This window comes from Amblyraja radiata, chromosome 1, assembly GCF_010909765.2.
Source record: "Amblyraja radiata isolate CabotCenter1 chromosome 1, sAmbRad1.1.pri, whole genome shotgun sequence".
In the NCBI taxonomy this organism is placed as follows: domain Eukaryota; kingdom Metazoa; phylum Chordata; class Chondrichthyes; order Rajiformes; family Rajidae; genus Amblyraja; species Amblyraja radiata.
Window position 1 is genome coordinate 20,231,955 of NC_045956.1, and position 20,226 is coordinate 20,252,180.

The following is a 20,226-nucleotide window of genomic DNA, read 5'->3' on the forward strand; positions in this document are numbered from 1 at the left end:
TGCTGCAAATGGTGGCTTGGTTGCTTTGACTTGAAGTTGAAAGGCACTAATTACTGCAAACGGTGGCAGGTGATTTGGCTTGAAGTTGAAAGGCACTAATTACTGCAAATGGTGGCGGGTGCTTTGTTTGAAATTGAAAGGCACTACTTACTGCAAATGATGGCTTGGGTGCTTTGGCTTGAAGTTTAAAGGCACTTCTTACTGCAAATGGTGGCTTGGGTGCTTTGGCTTGAAGTTGAAATGCACTATTTACTGCAAAAGGTGGCTTGGGAGCTTTGGTTTAAAGTTGAAAGGCACTACTTACTGCAAATGGTGGCTTGGGAGCTTTGGCTTGAAGTTTAAAAAAACACCATTCTCTCAGCTGCACCTGCTGGAGGGAGGGGGAGGGACTATAAAACCAGGAAGTGGTGTGCATCACTCACTCTCTGCAAGAAGGATGAAGTCAAGGGTCACGTCTCTATGAGCTCTGAATAACACTGAACAAATGTCTACACAATTGTGAGTACCCTTAATGTGTTTTGAAAATGGAAATATGGTTTGTTTGAAGTAAAAGGCACTACTGCAAATGGTTGTTTGGGTGCTTTGGCTTGAAGTTGAAAGGCACTACTTACTGCAAATGGTGGCTTGGGTGCTTTGGATTGAAGTTGAAAGGCATTTCTTATTACAAATGGTGGCTTGGGTGCTTTGGTTTGAAGTTGAAAGGCACTACTTACTGCAAATGGTGGCATTAAGTTGAAAGGCACTACTTACTGCAAATGGTGGCTTGGGTGCTTTGGCTTGAAGTTGAAAGTCACTATTTACTGCAAATGGCTGCTTGGGTACTTTGGCTTGAAGTTAAAAGGCACTACTGCAAATGCACTTACTTCCTGTTTGCACTCTATATTGATTTAAGATAAAATGCTACCACTTACGGCTGTGATTTTTGGCCATCTTACTCAGTCCCCCCTCTGCTGAGCAGGTGCAGATAATTCTTCCCATCAATGAAAAATAAAAGTGTTATTAGTGTTTAAAAAATGTTGAGAATCTCTCTCCTGTCAATCACGCCCTGAAAGCCTCACCTTTTCTGGTGGGAGGGGGAGGGGTTATAAAACCAGGAAGTGTGGGTGTGGCTCAGTCTCTGCATGATGGGGGAGGGAGAGGTCATGACTTTGTCTGAGCTGTGAATCAACTGAACACACTGAATGTCTACTGAACTGTGAGTTTGGTGTTTTGTGTGGTTTTATGGTGGTTTCACCCTGCATGAAATGGTATGAAGCTGCATTTGAATTTGGTGGCCTTCGACCCTGCTTGAAGTGGAATTAAACTGCACTTGAATTTGGCGGCCTTGCAGCCTGCTTGAAGTGGTATGAAACTGCTCTGAATTTGGTGGCCTTGCACCTTGCTGAAAGTGGTATGAAACTGCACTTGAATTTGGTGGCCATGGATCCAGCTTGAAGTGGTATGAAACTGCACTTGAATTCGGTGGCCTTGCACCCTGCTTGAAGTGGTTGGAAGCTGCACTTGAATTCGGTGGCCTTGCACCCTGCTCATAGTGGTAAGAAACTGCACTTGAATTTGGTGGCCTTGCACCCTGCTTGAAATGATAGGAACATGTATTTGAATTTGGTGGCCTTGCACCCTGCTTGAACTGGAATTTCAAGGAATAGTCATGAATCAACTGCCAGCCCACCAGCCGTGAGTTAGCTGCCAGCAGATCAGGCTTGAGGGACTCAGCTGCCACCCCAAGAACCCATACCAGCACTCCAGAAAGCAAATATTGGAATTGGTGGAGAGGTGGAATATTGCGTCGGGGGACCAGCCCTCCCGTGTGAACATGAGACCCAACGGGTCCCACTTAGTCTAGTAGTGTATAAAATCATGAGAGGAATAGATCAGGTAGATGCACAGAATCTCCTGCCCAGAGAAGGTGAATCGAAGACCCGAGGACATAGATTTAAGGTGAAAGGGAAAAGATTTAATAGGAATCTGAGGGGTAACTTGTTCACACAAAGGGTGGTGGGTATATGCAACAAGCTGCCGGAGGAGGTAGTTGAGGCAGGGACTATCCCAACGTTTAAGGTGGGATTAGTGCAGCTCGGACATGTTGGTGGGTGTGGGCAAGTTGGACCGAAGGGCCTGTGTCCATACTGTATCACTCTACCTTATAATCTCATACACTTCTATTACATTATCCTTCAGCCTTGTTTGTTCCAGAGAAAATAAGCCCAGCCCATCCAATCTTACCCCCAAACTAAAGTTTTCCAATTCTGATGAGTTTCCTCTGTACTCTATTCAATGCAGCCATGTCCTTCCTTTGTGTGGTAATCAGAAATGCACTCAATATTCCATTGTGAAAATTGTTCAAATGAAACTTACTAAAAATGCTTAATGTTTATATTTAATTCTCTTGATATTATTTGCTGGAAATTTCATCGTATTTACTTTAACGCCTCAAATGACTGTTTGGTTAATGTAGTTGGATGCAGAAGGGTTAATGGATTTGTATGTGTGTGAAATGATCTCTGAATGTAGTCGTGTAACCTTTGAGCAAGACATCCTGTAATTCAATCAATAACCAAATTTCATTCAGCCAAATTTAGAAAGTGGCACTGAGGGGAAATGGATTTTAACTCCAACTGATTTGATCTTGCATCAATTCACATGTCACCAGTTGAAATAAAACAAAGCACCCACTCTTGAACTTCTACAAAGTTTTTCTCCAAAGTTTTATGCCTTCAAAATAATGCATCAGAACAACTTTCAATATTGATGTGAAATTGCTCACCGGTGCCCGCATAATACTTAGTGCAGTTTCCATACTCAATGTCTTCCTCTTTAACATCAAATTGTGGTAATGCAATTTTCTCCATCTGTACAGGGTCCTTAGATTGCCAATTGAACTTGAGGTCATCTGTGGTGTAGCCAACTGAAAATGGAAGGTGCACATAATTAACAAAAATGGATGCAGGTGCAGGAAATGTGATTAAAACAAAACTGTAATTTTGTTGGCTGCAATAATGGCAAATCATTGGTCGGCTGCACCTCCTGTTTCTCCTTTCCATGCATTTGCCAATCTTTTCTATTTACTCAAGTCAAACAGTTTTACCTGGTTTAGGTGGGCACCATAGCTTTGCACTGTAGGTCTAGGCTATGGGGGCCATGATATTGGGTATTCTTACAGTGGAGATTGATTGTTTTTTGTTTAGTGAAGGTGTCAAAGGTTTTGGGCAGAATGGGGTTGATAGGGAAAAATAGATCAGCCACGATTGAATGGTGGAGTTGGCTCGATGGGGGGAATGGCCTAATTCTGCTCCTATGTCGTATAGTCTTACAGTCTTCTAGAACTTAGCTATTGCTAACAGATTACTCTGAAAGGGTTGCAATGTACAGATGAGTCATTCCAAATCATTGCACAGACCACAGCTTAGAAACTATTCCAGAACATGTTTCCTTTTTTGCATTTACCCTTCCCCCTCCCCGTCCCTCCCGCGCCTTCTACCCCCATTAGACTTCACATTCATGCATTTCCAAAACTCCCCATAGGACAACACTACAAAGCATCTACTCCTCTCCTCCCCTTCCAATATGGAAACATAAACCTATGGCATGATCCGGTTCCTCTATTTCCACTCTCCCTTTCACAGCATCTTGCAGTGCAACGACAGGACACATCCCCTTTCACCTCCTCTTTCCCACTTTACAGGGCTTGAGCACTTTTCAGATGATGCGCTGCACTGATGTAGTTGTACATCTTTCAGGTTGCTATCCTGTTTTCTCATGATATTGGTTTCATTTCACTGGAGACATTGAATGCTGTAAAGGTAACCACATTGCAAAGTACCTTCAATCAGCTCACAAGTGGAACTTCAAAATTTCAATCACCTGCCATAGGGTGTGCAGTGTTGAAACAGGCCCTTTGGCCCAACTTGCCCACGCCGGCCAATATGTCCCAGCTGCACCAGTCCCACCTGCCCGCGTTTAGTCCATATCCGTCCAAACCTGTCCTATCCATGTACCTGCCTGTTAGTCCCTGCCTCAACTACCTCCTCTGCCAGCTTGTTCCATACACCCATAACCCTTTGGAAAAGTTACCCCTCAGATTCCTACTAAATCTTTGCCCCTTCACCTTAAACCTACAGTATATCCTCTGGCCCTCGATTCACCTACTCTGGGCAAGACACAGTATGCATCTACCTGTGCAACTATCAGGCGACTATGGTGGCGCAGCGGTAGAGTTGCTGCCTTACAGCGCTTGCCGCGCCGGAGACCAAACTACGGGTGCTCTCTCTATGGGGTTTGTATGTTTTCCCCGTGACCGAGGTGGGTTTTCTCAGTTTCCTCCCACACTCCAAAGACGTACAGGTTTGTAGGTTAATTGGCTTGGCATATGTGTAAAATTGTCCCTAGTGTGTATATGTTAGTGATAAAGTGTGGGGATCGCTGGTCGGCACAGACTCGGCGGGCCGAAGGGCCTGTTTCGGCACTGTATCTCTAAACTAAACGAAACTAAACTAAATGAAAACCTGATCTATTCCTTACTTGATTTTACACACATCTATACGATCTATAAGGACGCTCTCCATCCTTACCGCTGAAGATGCTACAATGAAGTTCAATATAAGCTTAAAGAACATCTTCTGAATAGGTCCATTTCAATTGTCTAAATTCAAGCGTGAATTCTATCATGTCAGAAACTGAATATTTTCAGCATTGTTTAAGAAGGAACTGCAAATGCTGGAAAAATTGAAAGCAGATAAAAAGCTGGAGAAACTCAGCGGGTAAGGCAGCATCTATGGTGAAAAGGAGTAGGCAATGTCTCGGGTCGAGACCCTTATTCAGACTGATGTCGGGGGGGCGGGGGCAAAATCCTATTCTGAATCTGACCTTTCTGTCCTGGGCCTCCTCCATTGCCAGAGTGAGGCCCAGCGCAAATTGGAGGAACAGCACCTCATATTTTGCTTGGGTAGTTTACACCCCAGCAATATGAACATTGACTTCTCTAATTTCAGGTAGTCCTTGCTTTCTCTTCATCTTTCCCCTCCCCCTCCCAGCTCTCCCACAGCCCACTGTCTCTGCCATTTTCAGCATTGTTACTATTTAAAAATAAATCAGTTAATGATTCTGTTTCTTCCATATCCTTATCATCTGGATTGATTTTCTTTGGTTTATTTGCTTAAAAAGTTAGCCGTTCACCTCTATTTTGTTTTACTAACTTCCTGCCTTCCACCTTATCACTGGCCATTAACTTTCCGTCCCACTTCTCCCTCTCCCCTTTATTTTTTTTAGTTTAGTTTAGTTTAGAGATACAGTGCGGAAACAGGCTTTGTGACCCACTGAGTCTGCGCCAACACTGGCAATATCCTACACACTACGGACAATTTACAATCTTTACTGAAGCCAACTAACCTGCACACCTATACGTCTTTGCAAGAACGGAACTCACTATCAAAACATGGAGGGGACGGGGGACACAATATTTTGGCGGCCACGCGCTCATGCGCGCACTCACACTAGCGCGCGAGGCTTCGGAGGCTCAATCCAGCGATAAATGCAGCTCAACTGCCTGTCTCACCGGGTTAACTACAGCCCTGTCTGGACTGACGGGATAACAGCGCTGCTTCTCCACGCTGGCCATATTTCCCGCAAGCCCAGGCAGGTTAACCTGGCGGGGATGTCGCCCACCTCTCAAAACATGGGGGGGGGGGGGACGTGTCCTCTCTGGCCCCCCCGGGTTTTACGCCCCTGCGTCTTTGGAGTGTGGGAGGAAACTGGAGGAAACTGGAGCACCTGGGGAAAACCTACACGGTCACGGGGAGAACGTACAAACTCCTTACAGACAGCATCCGTAGTGACCGAACTCGGGTCTCTGGTGTTGTGAGGCAGCAACTCTATTCATAGCAAAAGGATTTGAGTATAGGAGCAGGGAGGTTCTACTGCAGTTGTACAGGGTCTTGGTGAGACCACACCTGGAGTATTGTGTACAGTTTTGGTCTCCTAATCTGAGGAAGGACATTCGTGCCAAAGAGGGAGTACAGAGAAGGTTCACCAGACTGATTCCTGGGATGTCAGGACTTTCATATGAAGAAAGACTGGATAAACTCGGCTTGTACTCACTAGAATTTAGAAGATTGATGGGGGGATCTTATAGAAACTTATTAAATTCTTAAGGGGTTGGACAGGCTAGATGCAGGAAGATTGTTCCCAATGTTGGGAAAGTCCAGAACAAGGGGTCACAGTTTAAGGATAAAGGGGAAATCTTTTAGGACTGAGATGAGAAAAACATTTTTTACAGAGAGTGGAGAATCTCTGGAATTCTCTGCCACAGAATGTAGTTGAGGCCAGTTCATTGGCTATATTTAAGAGGGAGTTAGATGTGGCCTTGTGGCTAAAGGGATCAGGGGGTATGGAGAGAAAGCAGGTACAGGATACTGAGTTGGATGATCAGCCATGATCATATTGAATGGTCGCAGGCTTGAAGGGCCGAATGGCCTACTCCTGCACATATTTTCTATGTTTCTATGTTTCTATGTTTCTATGTTTACCGCTGCACCGCCCCAGTTTTCTTAAAACTGTTTATCCCTAATGTTTCCCAGTTATGATAAAAGGTCTCTGGCAGTAAAATGTTAACTCTGTTTCTCACTTCATTGAGCCTGGTCTGCTAGGTACTTTGAGCATTTTCTGTTTTTATTTCAGATTCACAACATTGGCAGCGTAGAAGCTCCACACACCTGCAACACATTGTTGTGGCTGAGACCCAGCATACCAGAGGACAAATGATTAGACATATTATATCCCTTACATCACTTTTTGTTTTAATGAGGTGGTGCTGGAGCCAACAGGAGGGCTTATCAAAAATGTTTAGTTGCTATGAGGGGAGGTGGGAGTGGGTTTCAGTGGAAATAGAGAGTGTAGCAAAGTGTGCTTTATTTTCAATTCTGCCATTTATACTTCACATTATTTTTGCAATTTCTGTTTTTGTCAAATTTATTATTAATTTATAAGCCACCACATTTTTGTACTCTTTAACTTACTAGTTTGTGGCAATTTTTCTGCAAACATAGTAACATTTAAATAAATTGTCATATTTGGGACATTGGTGGTGCTGGTGCGTAATATTTTCCAGACTATTTGATGTTATTCATTAATTTCACAATACATTTTTTTTTTTTTTAAATGCCACCCAGGATTATGATGAAATCAGCAATGCCCAGCTTGATTTAGGAACAGCTTTTCCCAAGACCACAAGGACCGCAGAGAGATGTGGCCCAGTCCATCGCACAGTCCAGACTCTCCACTAATGACTCCATTTGCACTTCACACTGCCTCAAAAAAGCAGCAAACATAATCAAAGACTTGTCCCATCCTAGTTATTCCCTTTTCTACTCACTCCCTTCGGGCAGAGGATACAGAAGCTTGAATTCGTGCACCACCATGCTCAGGAACAGTTTCTTCCCCTCTGTAATAAGGTTCTGAACAGTCCTTCCATAAGCTAAGGTACTGTCTGATTCAACTCTACCCCACTGGGGACATTGAACTGTCTATGGAACGGGCGCACTATAATGCTGAGAACTATATTCTGCACCCTGTATCATCCCCTTTGCTCTACCTATTGCACTTGAAGTTGACGATTGTATATCTGATCTGAGTTATTAGCACAATTTTCACGATACCCTGACACTTGTGACAATGACAAACTTAAACATAAACCTATGTAGTTTCAGGGGAACAAGGAAACGGGACCCCAGAGAGTTTTGAGAGATCATTGGGTCTAAGGAGCGCACAGGGACCGGTGAATCTTGGGGGAGTGCAGGGAATGGTGAGTCTCTAGGGAGATGGGGACAAGGGACCTCAGGTCTTGGGGCAGTTTGGGATCTGGTGTTCCCTGGAGTATTGGGGCAGTGGAGGAACTGAGGCCCTAGTGTGTCTGGAGGGTGTATGGGAACCAGGGATCTGGACAGCCTAGTGTGGGAGGCTGTGGGAATTGGTGACCGGGGTGAGTCTCGAGAGTGCAGGCGATTGTGTGTCAAGGCGCCATCGTTAACATTACTTGGTGTCAACAAGGGATTGCAGAGGCTGGAATCTCAAGATCTGATGAGCACAATGCTAAAGCATGGGGAATTCTGGATGGATGGATAGTTGCATAGCAAATTATTTTAGTTTTTCAGCATTTCTTCTAAGCATTGTATTGTTTTCTATATCCAAAATATTACTAGTGACATTTTTCTCGCTCTACAAAATGTGTGGTTTTAAAATCAGAAGCAAGAAAGACTGTGTAACCAGAAAGGAGCCTACAAAACTTAACAAAATACAATTTTTTTCCAAGTTTTCAATCCAGTTTATTCCACAGAGATTCTCTTATTGAAATGTACAAAGTGGTTATGGGTTATGACAGGGGAAAAGTAGGGAGAATATTTTTTGTTCTGGTTTGGTCATTTAGAACTTGAGACCATGATCTCAAAATAAAATGTGAAAGGGAAAATAGGAATCTGAGTGGTAACTTTTTCACACAAAGGCTGGTGGGGTACGGAACATGCTGCCAGAGGAGGTAGTTGAGGCTGGGACTATCCCATCATTTAAGAAACAGATAGGTACATGGATAGGACAGGTTTGGAGGGATATGGACCAAACGCAGGCAGGTGAGACTAGTGTAGCTGGGCAATGTTGGCCAGTGTGGGGAAGTTGAGCTGAAGGGCCTGTTTCCACACTGTATCACTCTATGAATCTATGTATCATTTAGGATACAAACCAAGGGAAATTTCTTCATCTGGTGACTTTCATAACTCTTTACCCAAAACGTCTCTGGAGGCTCAGTTGCTGAATATATTCAGGAAAGAACTTGACAGGTTTTTACATGTTCAGGGAATCAAAGGATTGAAGGTTAGTGCAAGAAAGTCGCACAAAGGCAAATTATTGAAGTGATCTCATTGAACAAAGAGCAGGTACCAAGTGTTGCTCGTTTTATTTTATTAACGTCTTACATTACACTGACCTAAAATGTCCCTCTTTTTGTTACAGATAACCGATGCAAATTGAAAATTGTTAATTAGTTGTTTTAATGACACACCATTTGCCCAAATGTATCATCTGTTTGGTAGGTATTTAACATCATGTTACTTTGCATACCAATACCAATATGGAAAGATGAATGACCAGAAATATAAATGTAGATTGAAAGCCCTGCAGATGCTGGAAATTTGAAAGTTAAGCCCCTGTCCCACTTTCACAACCTAATTCGCGACCTCTGACGACCTTAAACGACCTTAAAAAAACAAGGTCGCGGCAACCTACCACCCCCTACGACCTTCCACGACTATGTGTACGACCTCCTACGACTATGTTGAAGACCTCCCACGACTATGTTGAAGACCTCCTTCGACCTCCTTCGACTATGTTGAAGACTGGCTTCGACCATGTATGTTTTACTGCTGTTTGAAGTAGCCTTTTTGCTTCAGCAGCCTTTTAAGAAGGCAGAAGGGGAAGAGCAAGATTGATGAGGAAGCACAAGAAGAGGTCTCAATGGGTGAATGGAGATGATGTGATGGATTGCCCCAGTCCCAGATGACTGGAAGAGAGTGGCGCTGGGCTTTGACAAAAGATGGAACTTTAAGCACACATGTGGGGCAGTGAATGGCAAGCATGCCATTCTTGTCCCTGTCCATGTCATTTTCCTTTTTGTACAGGATGGCATTCTGCTGGAACCATTCCTCAAGGTCCCCCTCCTGCTGCCCGGTGAAGGTGTAGGGCATAACCTTCCTCCAGCCCTCCCTCACCACCAATGGGGCATCTGCCTCTGATGCTGTGTCAGACACAGGAGAAAGGGCTGCTTTGCTGCCTTCAAATGAGGCAGTGAAGGATGGAGTGGTGGTGGGGACATATACTACCACCCTAGTCTCCTCCTCCAGGGGTCTCTCATGCAGGGCTACCTCCTCCTGCACTATCACCTCCTGTGGCATCACCTCCTGCCACTCCTCCTCTTGGGTGGGCAACACCTGCATGGCCGCTTTTTTTTAGGGTTGTGCCCTCCCTGTGCGCTGCTGCCTTTTTGGTGCCATCTCTAAAGCACAAGTCTCCTCTCCAAAAAACTCTCCAGCTATGAATGAACATGCCCTGGAGTGACAGAGTTCTGCTGTTTAAATTACATTTTTTTTCTACTGACCTTTTTTTCCACCCCAAAGCTATTACCTTCGACTGCCTCCGACCACCTACGACTACCTACTACTAGCATCCCAACCTACTATGACCTACCTACAACCGACCTACAACCTACCTACGAGTAAAAAGTATCGATTTTTTCCATGCCGACCTTTCTTTTACTCATGGACATTTTTTATCATGCTAGAAAAAACGTCGCAACCTACTTGATGCCACGAGTACCTACAACAAGCATCACGACCTGCTACGACCTACCTATGACCTCCTACGACCTTGTGGCGACCATGCTGCGAGTATGAGTCAAGGGCAAACTTGGCAGAGGTCGTGAATTAGGTCGTGAAAGTGGGACAGGCGCTTTATCAACCTTAAACTCTGCTCTCTCTTCATGATGTTGTATGGCCTGCAACATATATTACCACCATTTCTACATTTAAGTCCATTGCTAGTTTACAGGGTAAGGATAAGAAAATAATTTCATTCTATCAACAGAAAAAAAAAAAACAATGGGTACTCGTAAGAATTATTTTCCTCTTATAACGCCAATTAATTTATCTGGAATAGGTCTGTGCAACTATAAGAATAACACATAAATGTCCTAAGAGCACACTGCATTCAGGTATTATTTTATCGCATGAATCAATAATTTATTTCACTGTCAGGTTTACAAAATAAATTAATTATAAATTCAGATTTTAAAAGAAAAATCTCCCAGATTTCCCATCTTGTCAAAGAAGGCAAAGCTTATTAGTTTTCAGTTCCAAGAATAGCTGAAGTTCTCTGGAGACTTCAAGTTGCCATGGGAATAAAGGTTGTGATGTCTCAGGATTATTGGAACCAAAGTCCACTTCAGAGCTTACCTGACATTTATACCTGCATCGTTCCATGAGGGATCATTAAACTGTGACTAATGTCAAGGTAATATTCATATTCTGGCATGGATGCTCACATGGTGTGTAGATCAGCAGCTAATTATACATGCTGACCACACTTTCATTCCAGGGAACGTGATCAATCAACAGTAGGCAGTTCACTGCTCTCGTTCTTAGTTAAAATCATCGCTTCTGACTGAAAATTTCCTTTCCCCTTAACCACAGAAAGCACTGCTTTTGAAACATGAGATCTTAAAAGCTGACTTAGAGCCAACAACACCCCTCTGTATATCTGCAGACTGAACTATCAGTCAAAACATCTATGCTGAAGTAAATAGTCAAAAAACCTACAGCTCTCCAGCTGAATCTTGCAACGTTGCGTATCCATGGGAAACAGAGCCAAATCAAGGAGGCACGAAAGTGTTATTGACAACCTGAAATATGAAAGAGAACAGCAAACATTACCCACTTTTGAAAGTTAGAAGAAGAGAACACTTTAAGCAAATGTAATCAGTGACATCCTCACATGTCAAAGAGATTTAATCTTACCTCATGCTGAGCAGCACATCACCGTTCCGGAATATGAAGAGTAGGATGTTTTCCTGTGTCACATCGTGAAAATTTGCACTCTTTTCATTTGCAAAAAATAAATCTGGCTTCCATAAGCATTTGAACATAGTTGGATCCACAGTCAGTGTGTCTGAACCGTTGAAATCATTTGGAAGTTTAAGCCTTGGATCATTCCATCTTTGTCTGAGGAATATATTCACTCGATAGTCCTATCAAAACAGAATCTTTCAGTAAGGGTTGATGCACGTGACAGACACAAAGTAAAAGATATCAAGAAGTAAAAACTATAGAGCACAAAATCAAATATCAAATCAAAATGCTGGGAATGTACCGTAAATTAATCAGAAGCTATAAAAAGATTAAGGGTGGAACTGTGCATTCAATTTAAAGAAATGTCAATAATTTTATTAATAATTATACTGGCATCCATTTCAATGCAAATTTTATAAATTTATTGAATATATTGGGAATATTCCATCCAGGATTATAAATTTCTACCATTGCATTCAATTGTCATTTAAAGTGTTAACTGAATGCTCTTACTTGAAGAGAACTCTTCAATTATTACATTAGGAAGAGAACTTTTGACCTACAGTTAGCATTCTTGTCTTTGACAGGGAAGGTTTAAGGCGTGCTCCAGACAACTTGGTGATGTCAACCAGAATATGCGGTTGAACTTTTGTCCTTCTGTTCTTTGGGGGTCAGGAAATAATGGGGAGTCAATTGGTATCGGTCAGCGGTGCCTGCTTCAAGTGGTCCACAATCAGCTGTGGTCTGTGCAAGCTCTGATTGTCAACGTGACATTGTGGTTAAAAAGGATCAAAGAATATAATCCTTTTAATTCTTTTTGAAAAGTTATCCTCCCATCCTCCAAACTATGCCTCGCACTTGTCATTCTGGATCTCTCTCCGAGAGGTTGACCCCTCCATTGCATGACTAGGAGTACAGCCAGTAGAACCCATTTAGACTAATAATTCATTTTCTCATTTTCATTTAGCTCATGTTCGCTTTGAGCCTGTCTTCAAAACAACCTAGCACCACAGAGCCTGTAAACAGACTGTCTTAAAATCTTACTGGAGTATACATAGACACATAGAAACGTAGAAAATAAGTGCAGGAGTAGATCATTCGGCCTTTCGAGCCAGCGCTGTCATTCAATATGATCATGGCTGATCATCCAAAATCAGTACCTCGTTTCTGCTTTCTCCCCATATCCCTTGATTCCATTAGCGCTAAGAGCTAAATCTATTGTAAAGCGGCCTTTTCACGGGGCGACTTGACGCAAGAGTTAACCAGAGTTTAACATCGTGGGAACCTCGTGCGATAACAGTACGGCATTCGTGGACCACCGTGGACCACCGTAGCGCTAACGGCAGGTAATCGTGTAACTTGGTGACTCGGGAGAAAATTCAAGAAAGTTTGAATTTCTCCAAGAGTGACTTGTACACTTGTGGTTGAACATTGCAACATTATATGGACGTAGTGGCCAGTGCGATATCCGTAATAACTCTTGCGGGTACCGTGGGAACTCCTGCGAACGGTGAACCCGGAAGCTGAACAGACGGGACAGAAGGTGAGTAAAAATTGTCTTCTGTGGGATTGAATTTAAAAAATAAATAAAAATAAAGATTTGCATCCGCATATGGACATCAACTTATTCATGAGTTATGTTAATGAGATTCAAGAAAATAACTATAATCTTTAAAAGGGACTTTAAAAGGGACTTTACTGAAAGGTTACGCATTTTTATGGTCCGTGAGAAATTTTTCACATGTACTTCTTTGAGAGATACAGCTCGGAGTCCTCGCCGACTAGCGATCGATGCCTTTCCGAAGCAGGGTCCGGAACGCTACCAATCAATGTTGTACAGAGACCCGTGTAAGGAGTGAACTGCACATGCTGGTTTAAACCGAAGACAGACACAAAAAGCTGGAGTAACTCAGCGAGTCAAGCAGCATCTCTGGAGAAAAATAGCTGATGTTTCGGGATGAGACACATCTTCAGACTCAATTCCGATTAGGCTGTCTGAAGAAGGGTTCCGATTCGAATCGCCACCTATTCTTTTTCTCCAGAGATGCTGCCTGACCCGCTGACTTACTCCAGCTTTTTATGTTTTTCTTCCCAGATCTGACTTACCTGCTGAGTTACACCAACATTTTGTGTCCTTCTGTGCGTATTAACCAGCATTAACCAGCGTCTGCAGTTCCTTTAGACATTACCTAACTTCAGATTTTAGAGATATAGCGCGTGGGAACTCCTGCGAACGGTAAACCCGGAAGCTGGACAGAGGGGACAGAGGTGTGTAAAAAAGGTGGTCTCAATATCGACAAGGGAACATGTGTCCTTCGAGGACGTCCCACCTAATTGTCATTGTTGGATAATCTTTTTAACAGGAACACTTGCAGAGATGGCTCCCAGAAAATCTCAAAGAAAGGGGGTAAAGCGTGTCAGAGATGTTTTTGCCATGTTGCTCTATTCAGTTTCTATATTGTTTCAGTTTCTATATCTATATTGTTGCTCTATTCAGTTTCCCAGGGGGTCGGGACGCGACTGGAGTTGGGAGGGAAAGGTGGGGGAGTCGAGGGAGAGGAGGGGGAGACAGATGGGGGTGTCTTCATTTACTGGCGGCGGGTGTCTGTCACTGAAACAGGCAGGTGAGATTTCACATCCACCTTGTGTGTGCCTCTCTCTCTCTCTCCCTCCCTCTTACACAGGCTGAGAGACTCTGCCTCTGTGAGTGTACGTCTCTTTCTCCCCCTCTCCCACACACAGTAAGACCGAGGTACTGTGCTCAGTCCATCTGTGTCTCCCACATACACAGTAAAACATGTCTCCAAATGAGCCAATTCAACCAAGGGTGGATATTTATAGTGTGTGGAAAAAAAAGTTACATCATTTGTGTCACGTGTAGTTCACGATGTTCATTCAAGATTTAACGCGAAAGCTCGGGAGACGGACAAGTCACTCGCACAAATAACAGAAATGCCGAGTACCGTGGGAACTCTTTACCTACCCCCCGTTATATCGTGCGAGACTCGTGCTGGACCACGACCACTTTACTCTGGTGACATCTTGCGTCAACTCGCCCCGTGAAAAAGCCCCATAACTCCCTCTCGAATCTATCCAGTGAATTGTCCTCCACTGCCTTCTGTGGCAGGTGAAAAATATTTTCCTCATCTCAGTCCTAAATGGTCTACCCCTTATTCTTAAACTGTGACCCCTGGTTCTGGACACCCCCAACATCGGGACCATTCTTCCTGCATCTAGCCTGTCAAATCCTTTAAGAATTTTACATGTTTCTATAAGATATCCTCTCATCTTTCTAAATTCTAGTGAATATAAGCCCAGTCAATCCGTTCTTTCATCATATGTCAGTCCGGCCATCCCAGGTATTAACCTGGTGAACCTATGCTGCACTCCCTCAATAGCAAGAATGTCCTTCCTCTAATTAAAATAACAAAACTGCACACAATACTCCAGGTGTAGTCTAACCAGAGTCCTGTACAACTGCAGTAGGACCTCCTTGCTCCTATACTTAATTCCTCTCGCTATGAAGGCCAACGTGCCATTAGCTTTCTTCACTGCCTACTGCACACTTAATTTCAGTGACTGATTTACAAGGCCACCCTGGTCTCATTGCACCTCCCCTTTTCCTAATCTGGCACCATTCAGATAATAATCTGCCTTCTTGTTTTTGCCACCAAAGTGGATAACATGCACCATGATGGCCAAGTACTGCCCTGCTCTTCATTTCCATATTGCTTGGTGGAAGTATTTATGCCTCATAGTTAAAGGAATTGTGGTCTGTTCCCAGCAAAATAGTCCATTGGCCATTCCTATTTGAATAAAGACCTCGTGTGCAAGTAAAATTAAATGGTGGCACTATAATTGGAACGTCCTGAACAAGTGTGGTCTCCTAAACCTAAGCAAGGATATGGCTGCAGTATGGGAGGAGCAGATGTCCAACAAATGTTGATCAGAATGATCCAAGTCATGTTGGGCTGGGTGGAGGGGCGATGGGAGTGGATGGATGACATTCTGTAAGGTGAGTTGAAGGTACGGTTACGCCCACGCATTCTAGAATGAAAGATGATCCGACAGAAACATATGAATTTCCTGTGGGTTTCGACAAGGTAAAGTCTGTCAAGCCCATGATGTTTTCCTTGGCTGTGTTGTCTGGGCCACATTTCAACATGAAGGGTCAGCGTTAAAAGGTCGCAATAACATAGAAGAGCACAGCACGGAAGCAGGCTCTTCAGCCCACAAAGTCCATGCCGAACATGACGCCACAAAAACAAATCTCATCTGTCTGTACATAATTGATAGAAGGCGATCCTTCTTCACTCAGGGGATAGTGAATTTTTCAAATTCTATTAAAGAGTGTGTGTGTGTGTGTGTGGGGGGAGGGGGAGGGGGGGGGGGGGGTGATGAACTGCACCCATGTGTTCCACTCTATTAATGCACAGTGAATGTATAACTGTAGTGAGTTGTAATTCCAGATGTGTGCACGCTATTGGTGAAGCTTCCATTATTCCTTCAACAAGCAGCACCTGACCCTCTGTGTTTTATTCCATACTCCAACTAGAACAAAATTATGGCATTTTGGCGTGAAGGACAACAGCCGAAAACATAGCTCTGCCTCATGACTCTTAATATCCCCAGCAAGGAGTTACATGAATTCTCCAACCAAATTCATTTGTCCACCAAAAATGTTACAGGATAAGCCCTCATAAGGATGAAAATCCAATTACTTTAATCATAAGAATATCTCAATGCGCATCAGTCAATTGATAAGAAAGGTAAGACATTTGATCAGAGCCTCTATATCCAGCTCAATGTCAACATCATACTTTGCAATGCAAACCCTCATATTTCCTCCTCACAAACAGCTATTGAGCATCATGTTGCTTGTTACCAGGGCCTGAACCAACGCCAGGATAACTATCATTAAAGATGATCATTAAAGCAAGCATACATGGAGAGTCATGTGCTTAATGCAGCTCTGTTTTTAATGTCACTCCCTCCATGCGTAGAGACATAAATGTAAAGATCTAATACATTATATCAGTCATGCTATGGCAGACCTCATATCTGCTAAACCTCCAACAACTCAGGGGCGGCACGGTGGCACAGCGGTAGAGTTGCTGCCTTACAGCACTTGCAGCGTCAGAGATGCGGGTTCGATTCCGACTATGGGTGCTGTCTGTACAGAGTTTATACGTTCTCCCCATGACCGGGTGAGTTTCTCCAAGATCTTCAGTTTCCTCCCACACTCGAAAGTTATACAGGTTTGGAGGTTAATTGGCTTGGTTAAAGTGCAAATTGTCCCAAGTGTGTGGGGGGTCGTGTTAATGTGTGGCAATCGCTGGTCGGTGCAGAATTGGTGGACCGAAGGGCCTGTTTCAGAGCTGTATCGCTAAACTAAACTAAGCTAGACTAAACTAAATTCCATTCCCTTGCATCCTCACAACCTTATTCTACCCTAGATTCATCAGTTACACCAAAATGAGCAGTGCTTGGATGGCCCTACACCATCTGATGTGAAATGACCACTGTAGTTCCCTTCTTCACATTCTTGTTTTGCCCACCTTGTAATGTGTAAGATAAATGAAAAACCAAGCACTAGACCCAGTCAACTAGACCCAGTCAACTAGACCCAATGATGTTTGAGCATCTGTGTGAATGGATCAAAGTCATGAATTTGGTTACAGTGAGAGAATAACACTTCTGAGGATCACTATCACAGTCATTCTGCAGCAAATCTTGAGAGAAAAATCTTTAGACAAATGAGTATATGAAGCAAGATGTCCAGAAGAGACAGAATGCGGTAGCTGTGAAACCCCATCTTTCCATTTCCAAAGCCCATGCATTTCGTTATCAAGTTATGTCCAGGGCTGCCTCCCTAATTCCTTAACTCTCCTTTTTTTGCTACTCTCTTTTCTGAATGGAGGGAAAATAGTAAGATTAAACGAGAACTTACCAGTTTGAAGTTTGATCTTTATTTTATGAGGAGTAACGTTGAGGGATTACGTGAAGACCCCGCCAGTACGCATGCGTGTCAATCTTCAAAGCAGCGGTGCGAAATCACAGACAACAGTAAATGAACTGAACATAGTAAGATTAGAGAAATAGGATACCAGTTGAACTTTATGATCGAGCCTCAACGTTACTCCTCATAAAATAAAGATCAAACTTCAAACTGGTAAGTTCTCATTTAATCTTACTATTTTACTTCGGAGTCACGTGAGTGACTACGTGAAGATTTTAAAGCTCTGTGATTTCATGCCGTGGAAACGAGTCCAAGCGTCATACACTGCATCAGTAGGCCCATGATGAATGAACATTAAGAATGCATTCAGACATGACATAGATATAGACATGTTGATGCTATTAATGAATAATAGTGGCAATAGTAACCTCCCTCAACCTGGAGCAGGTATGAACCATACCTAACATAGAGTTGGCAAATACCCCTGATCTGGCAATAGGTTTATTCTGAATATTTGGACAGATCAATAGTTTGACCATCCTGCAACCGCTAGGATGTGGTCCATCCCTGCTGCTGAGGTATAGCGGTCCTGGTGGAATGAGACCTGGTGATATATAACCCCGCAGGTACCATGAAAACCCGGAAGCGGGAACCATGCTGAATTTTGCAAGACCCGTCTATTGAGGCCAAATGGAGGAAGACATCAAAGAACATTCCTCCCTAGTGTAGCGAGAATGCACCCTTCGCCACTAAATGCCTCGTTCACTGTTGATTGAGCCTGGATGCAAGCATCTCAATAGTTAGTGTTCCATCGATCCACAATGTCATTAAATACTTTGTGATCACACATTCATTCTGTGTTGTCATTGATTTTGCACAATAATACACCAGTGCTAAATGCGGTTTGGTAAACTATCACCGGATACTTTGATTTGATTGCACCTTTGTGATTAACATATACCACCACCAAGTGTATCACCTTGGACTTGTGCATGCAGTTTATGCATATCCACACACCCTTTAATGCACAGAATGCACCTGGTGTCCATTGGCAGTTGATACCATGACTGAACACTTGATAACCCATGCTAATCCCATCTGCCTCCGTAATTAGAGATGGTATTAGTAAATTACCCATCTTTGGGCAATAGCATCAGTTTGGAAATGACTGAAGATTTACGGATAAGAGGTTTAGTGAAGCAAAGCTGTCCATCATTATGGCTTTGATAGTTTCAGCTAAAAATAGCAGAGGTCTAATTTTTTGTCTTAGAGCTGATCCCAGACCAATAAATGGATGATTGTATCCCAATAATCAATAGTTTCAGTTGGTATCAACTTAATTTAAATTTAACTGGACAGGTGAGAACCAATTTCTCAAATATAGCTATGTTGCTGAGAAGGCTAATTTAGTAAAATACAGTATGTTCAATATCATCCAGATTGGCCATGCCACTTATTTGTTCGCTCTGTGCAGTTGAAGCACTGATAGTAGTGATTTGGTAAATAAACTGGAAACTGGAGTTAGCCCATTGTAACGCTACTGAGTGAATCGTTGCCTCATCCAGTTAAATTTCAAATATCTTCAACCCTGTGAGCGGAAATGATCACATGGAAGTTATTCAGAAAAGTCTATGCTGCACATGCGGGTTGAGGCTGTTGACAATGATCAGTCCACATCCCATTCCACATCCACATGATCAGTCCACATCCCATCGATGTAGGAGAGGGGGCGTTGCAGTGGCAGCAGCCTGTCAGCAGCGCGTTAGTCTTTTCAATTTTTAGTTTGTTTTAATGTTCCTTTGTGTGTTTTGTGTGGGGGGTGGTAAGATGGAAACCGCTTCGGTCGCCTCCTCCACGGAGAGGCAACTTTTTCCAGGTCGCCTCCCCAGTGGCCTAACAAGGATCGGCGCGGCCTTTCCACGGAGACGCGCCCGGGACTTCAGCGGCGGGCGCAGCGTGGACTCCCGGCGCGGAGCGGGCGAGCCCTCGCTGGGGCTCGCCGGAGGGGAGTGCTCCGTTTCGCTGGCCCGCGGCAGCTGGCAGCCTGAAGCCGCGGTCTGCAGAGTTTCAGCTGGCGTGGCGTCTACAGCCCGGGATCCCTCGTGGGGGACCCGGGGGAAGAAGAAGCCATCACTGCCGGCCCGCGGCCAACTTCTACCGCGGGTCCGGCATGGACTTACCATCACCCCTGGAGGGGAGCTTCGACCATCGGCCCTACAGTCTGCAGTGCTTCTGGCTCCGGCGTGGCGTGGCGGGAACCTTAAATCTTCGATCGCCGGCCTGCGGCCTACACCAGCCTGAAGCCACGGTCTCCGGTGGGGAAGTGCCGATCCTGGACTTACCTTGACTTTGACTTTGTCCCTTACCATCTGGATGCCCGCAGCAACGGCTGCGGAGGGTGGAGGTCCCGACCACGGGGGAAAATGGAGGAGGACTGGCCAAGTTCTGTGCCTTCCACCACAGTGATGAATGCTGTGATGGATGTTTGTGTTACATTTTTATTGTGGTTGTGTGTTCTTTATTATTGTACCGCTGCTGACAACCCAAATACCACCGACCCTGGTTGCGTGGCAAATAAATTCTATCCATCTATCTATCTATCATTCTTGTGAGCCTGCCTTGAAAGGCAACTCCAACCATACCTGTGTGCAGTATAAACTAATCTTA

At 43.9% G+C, this 20,226-nt stretch overlaps 1 protein-coding gene across 1 annotated transcript in view; it reads right to left on the reverse strand.

Annotated features, from left to right (window-relative positions):
* glrb (glycine receptor beta) overlaps positions 1–20,226 on the reverse strand; it is a 51,475-nt gene that overhangs the window by 23,448 nt on the left and 7,801 nt on the right. Inside the window, exons 3-5 of the mRNA XM_033018569.1 lie at positions 11,550–11,779; positions 11,352–11,434; positions 2,765–2,905 (exon numbers count right to left, since the gene is read on the reverse strand). Of these exons, the coding sequence (XP_032874460.1) occupies positions 2,765–2,905; positions 11,352–11,434; positions 11,550–11,779 (454 nt within the window). The remainder of the gene's footprint in view (positions 1–2,764; positions 2,906–11,351; positions 11,435–11,549; positions 11,780–20,226) is intronic.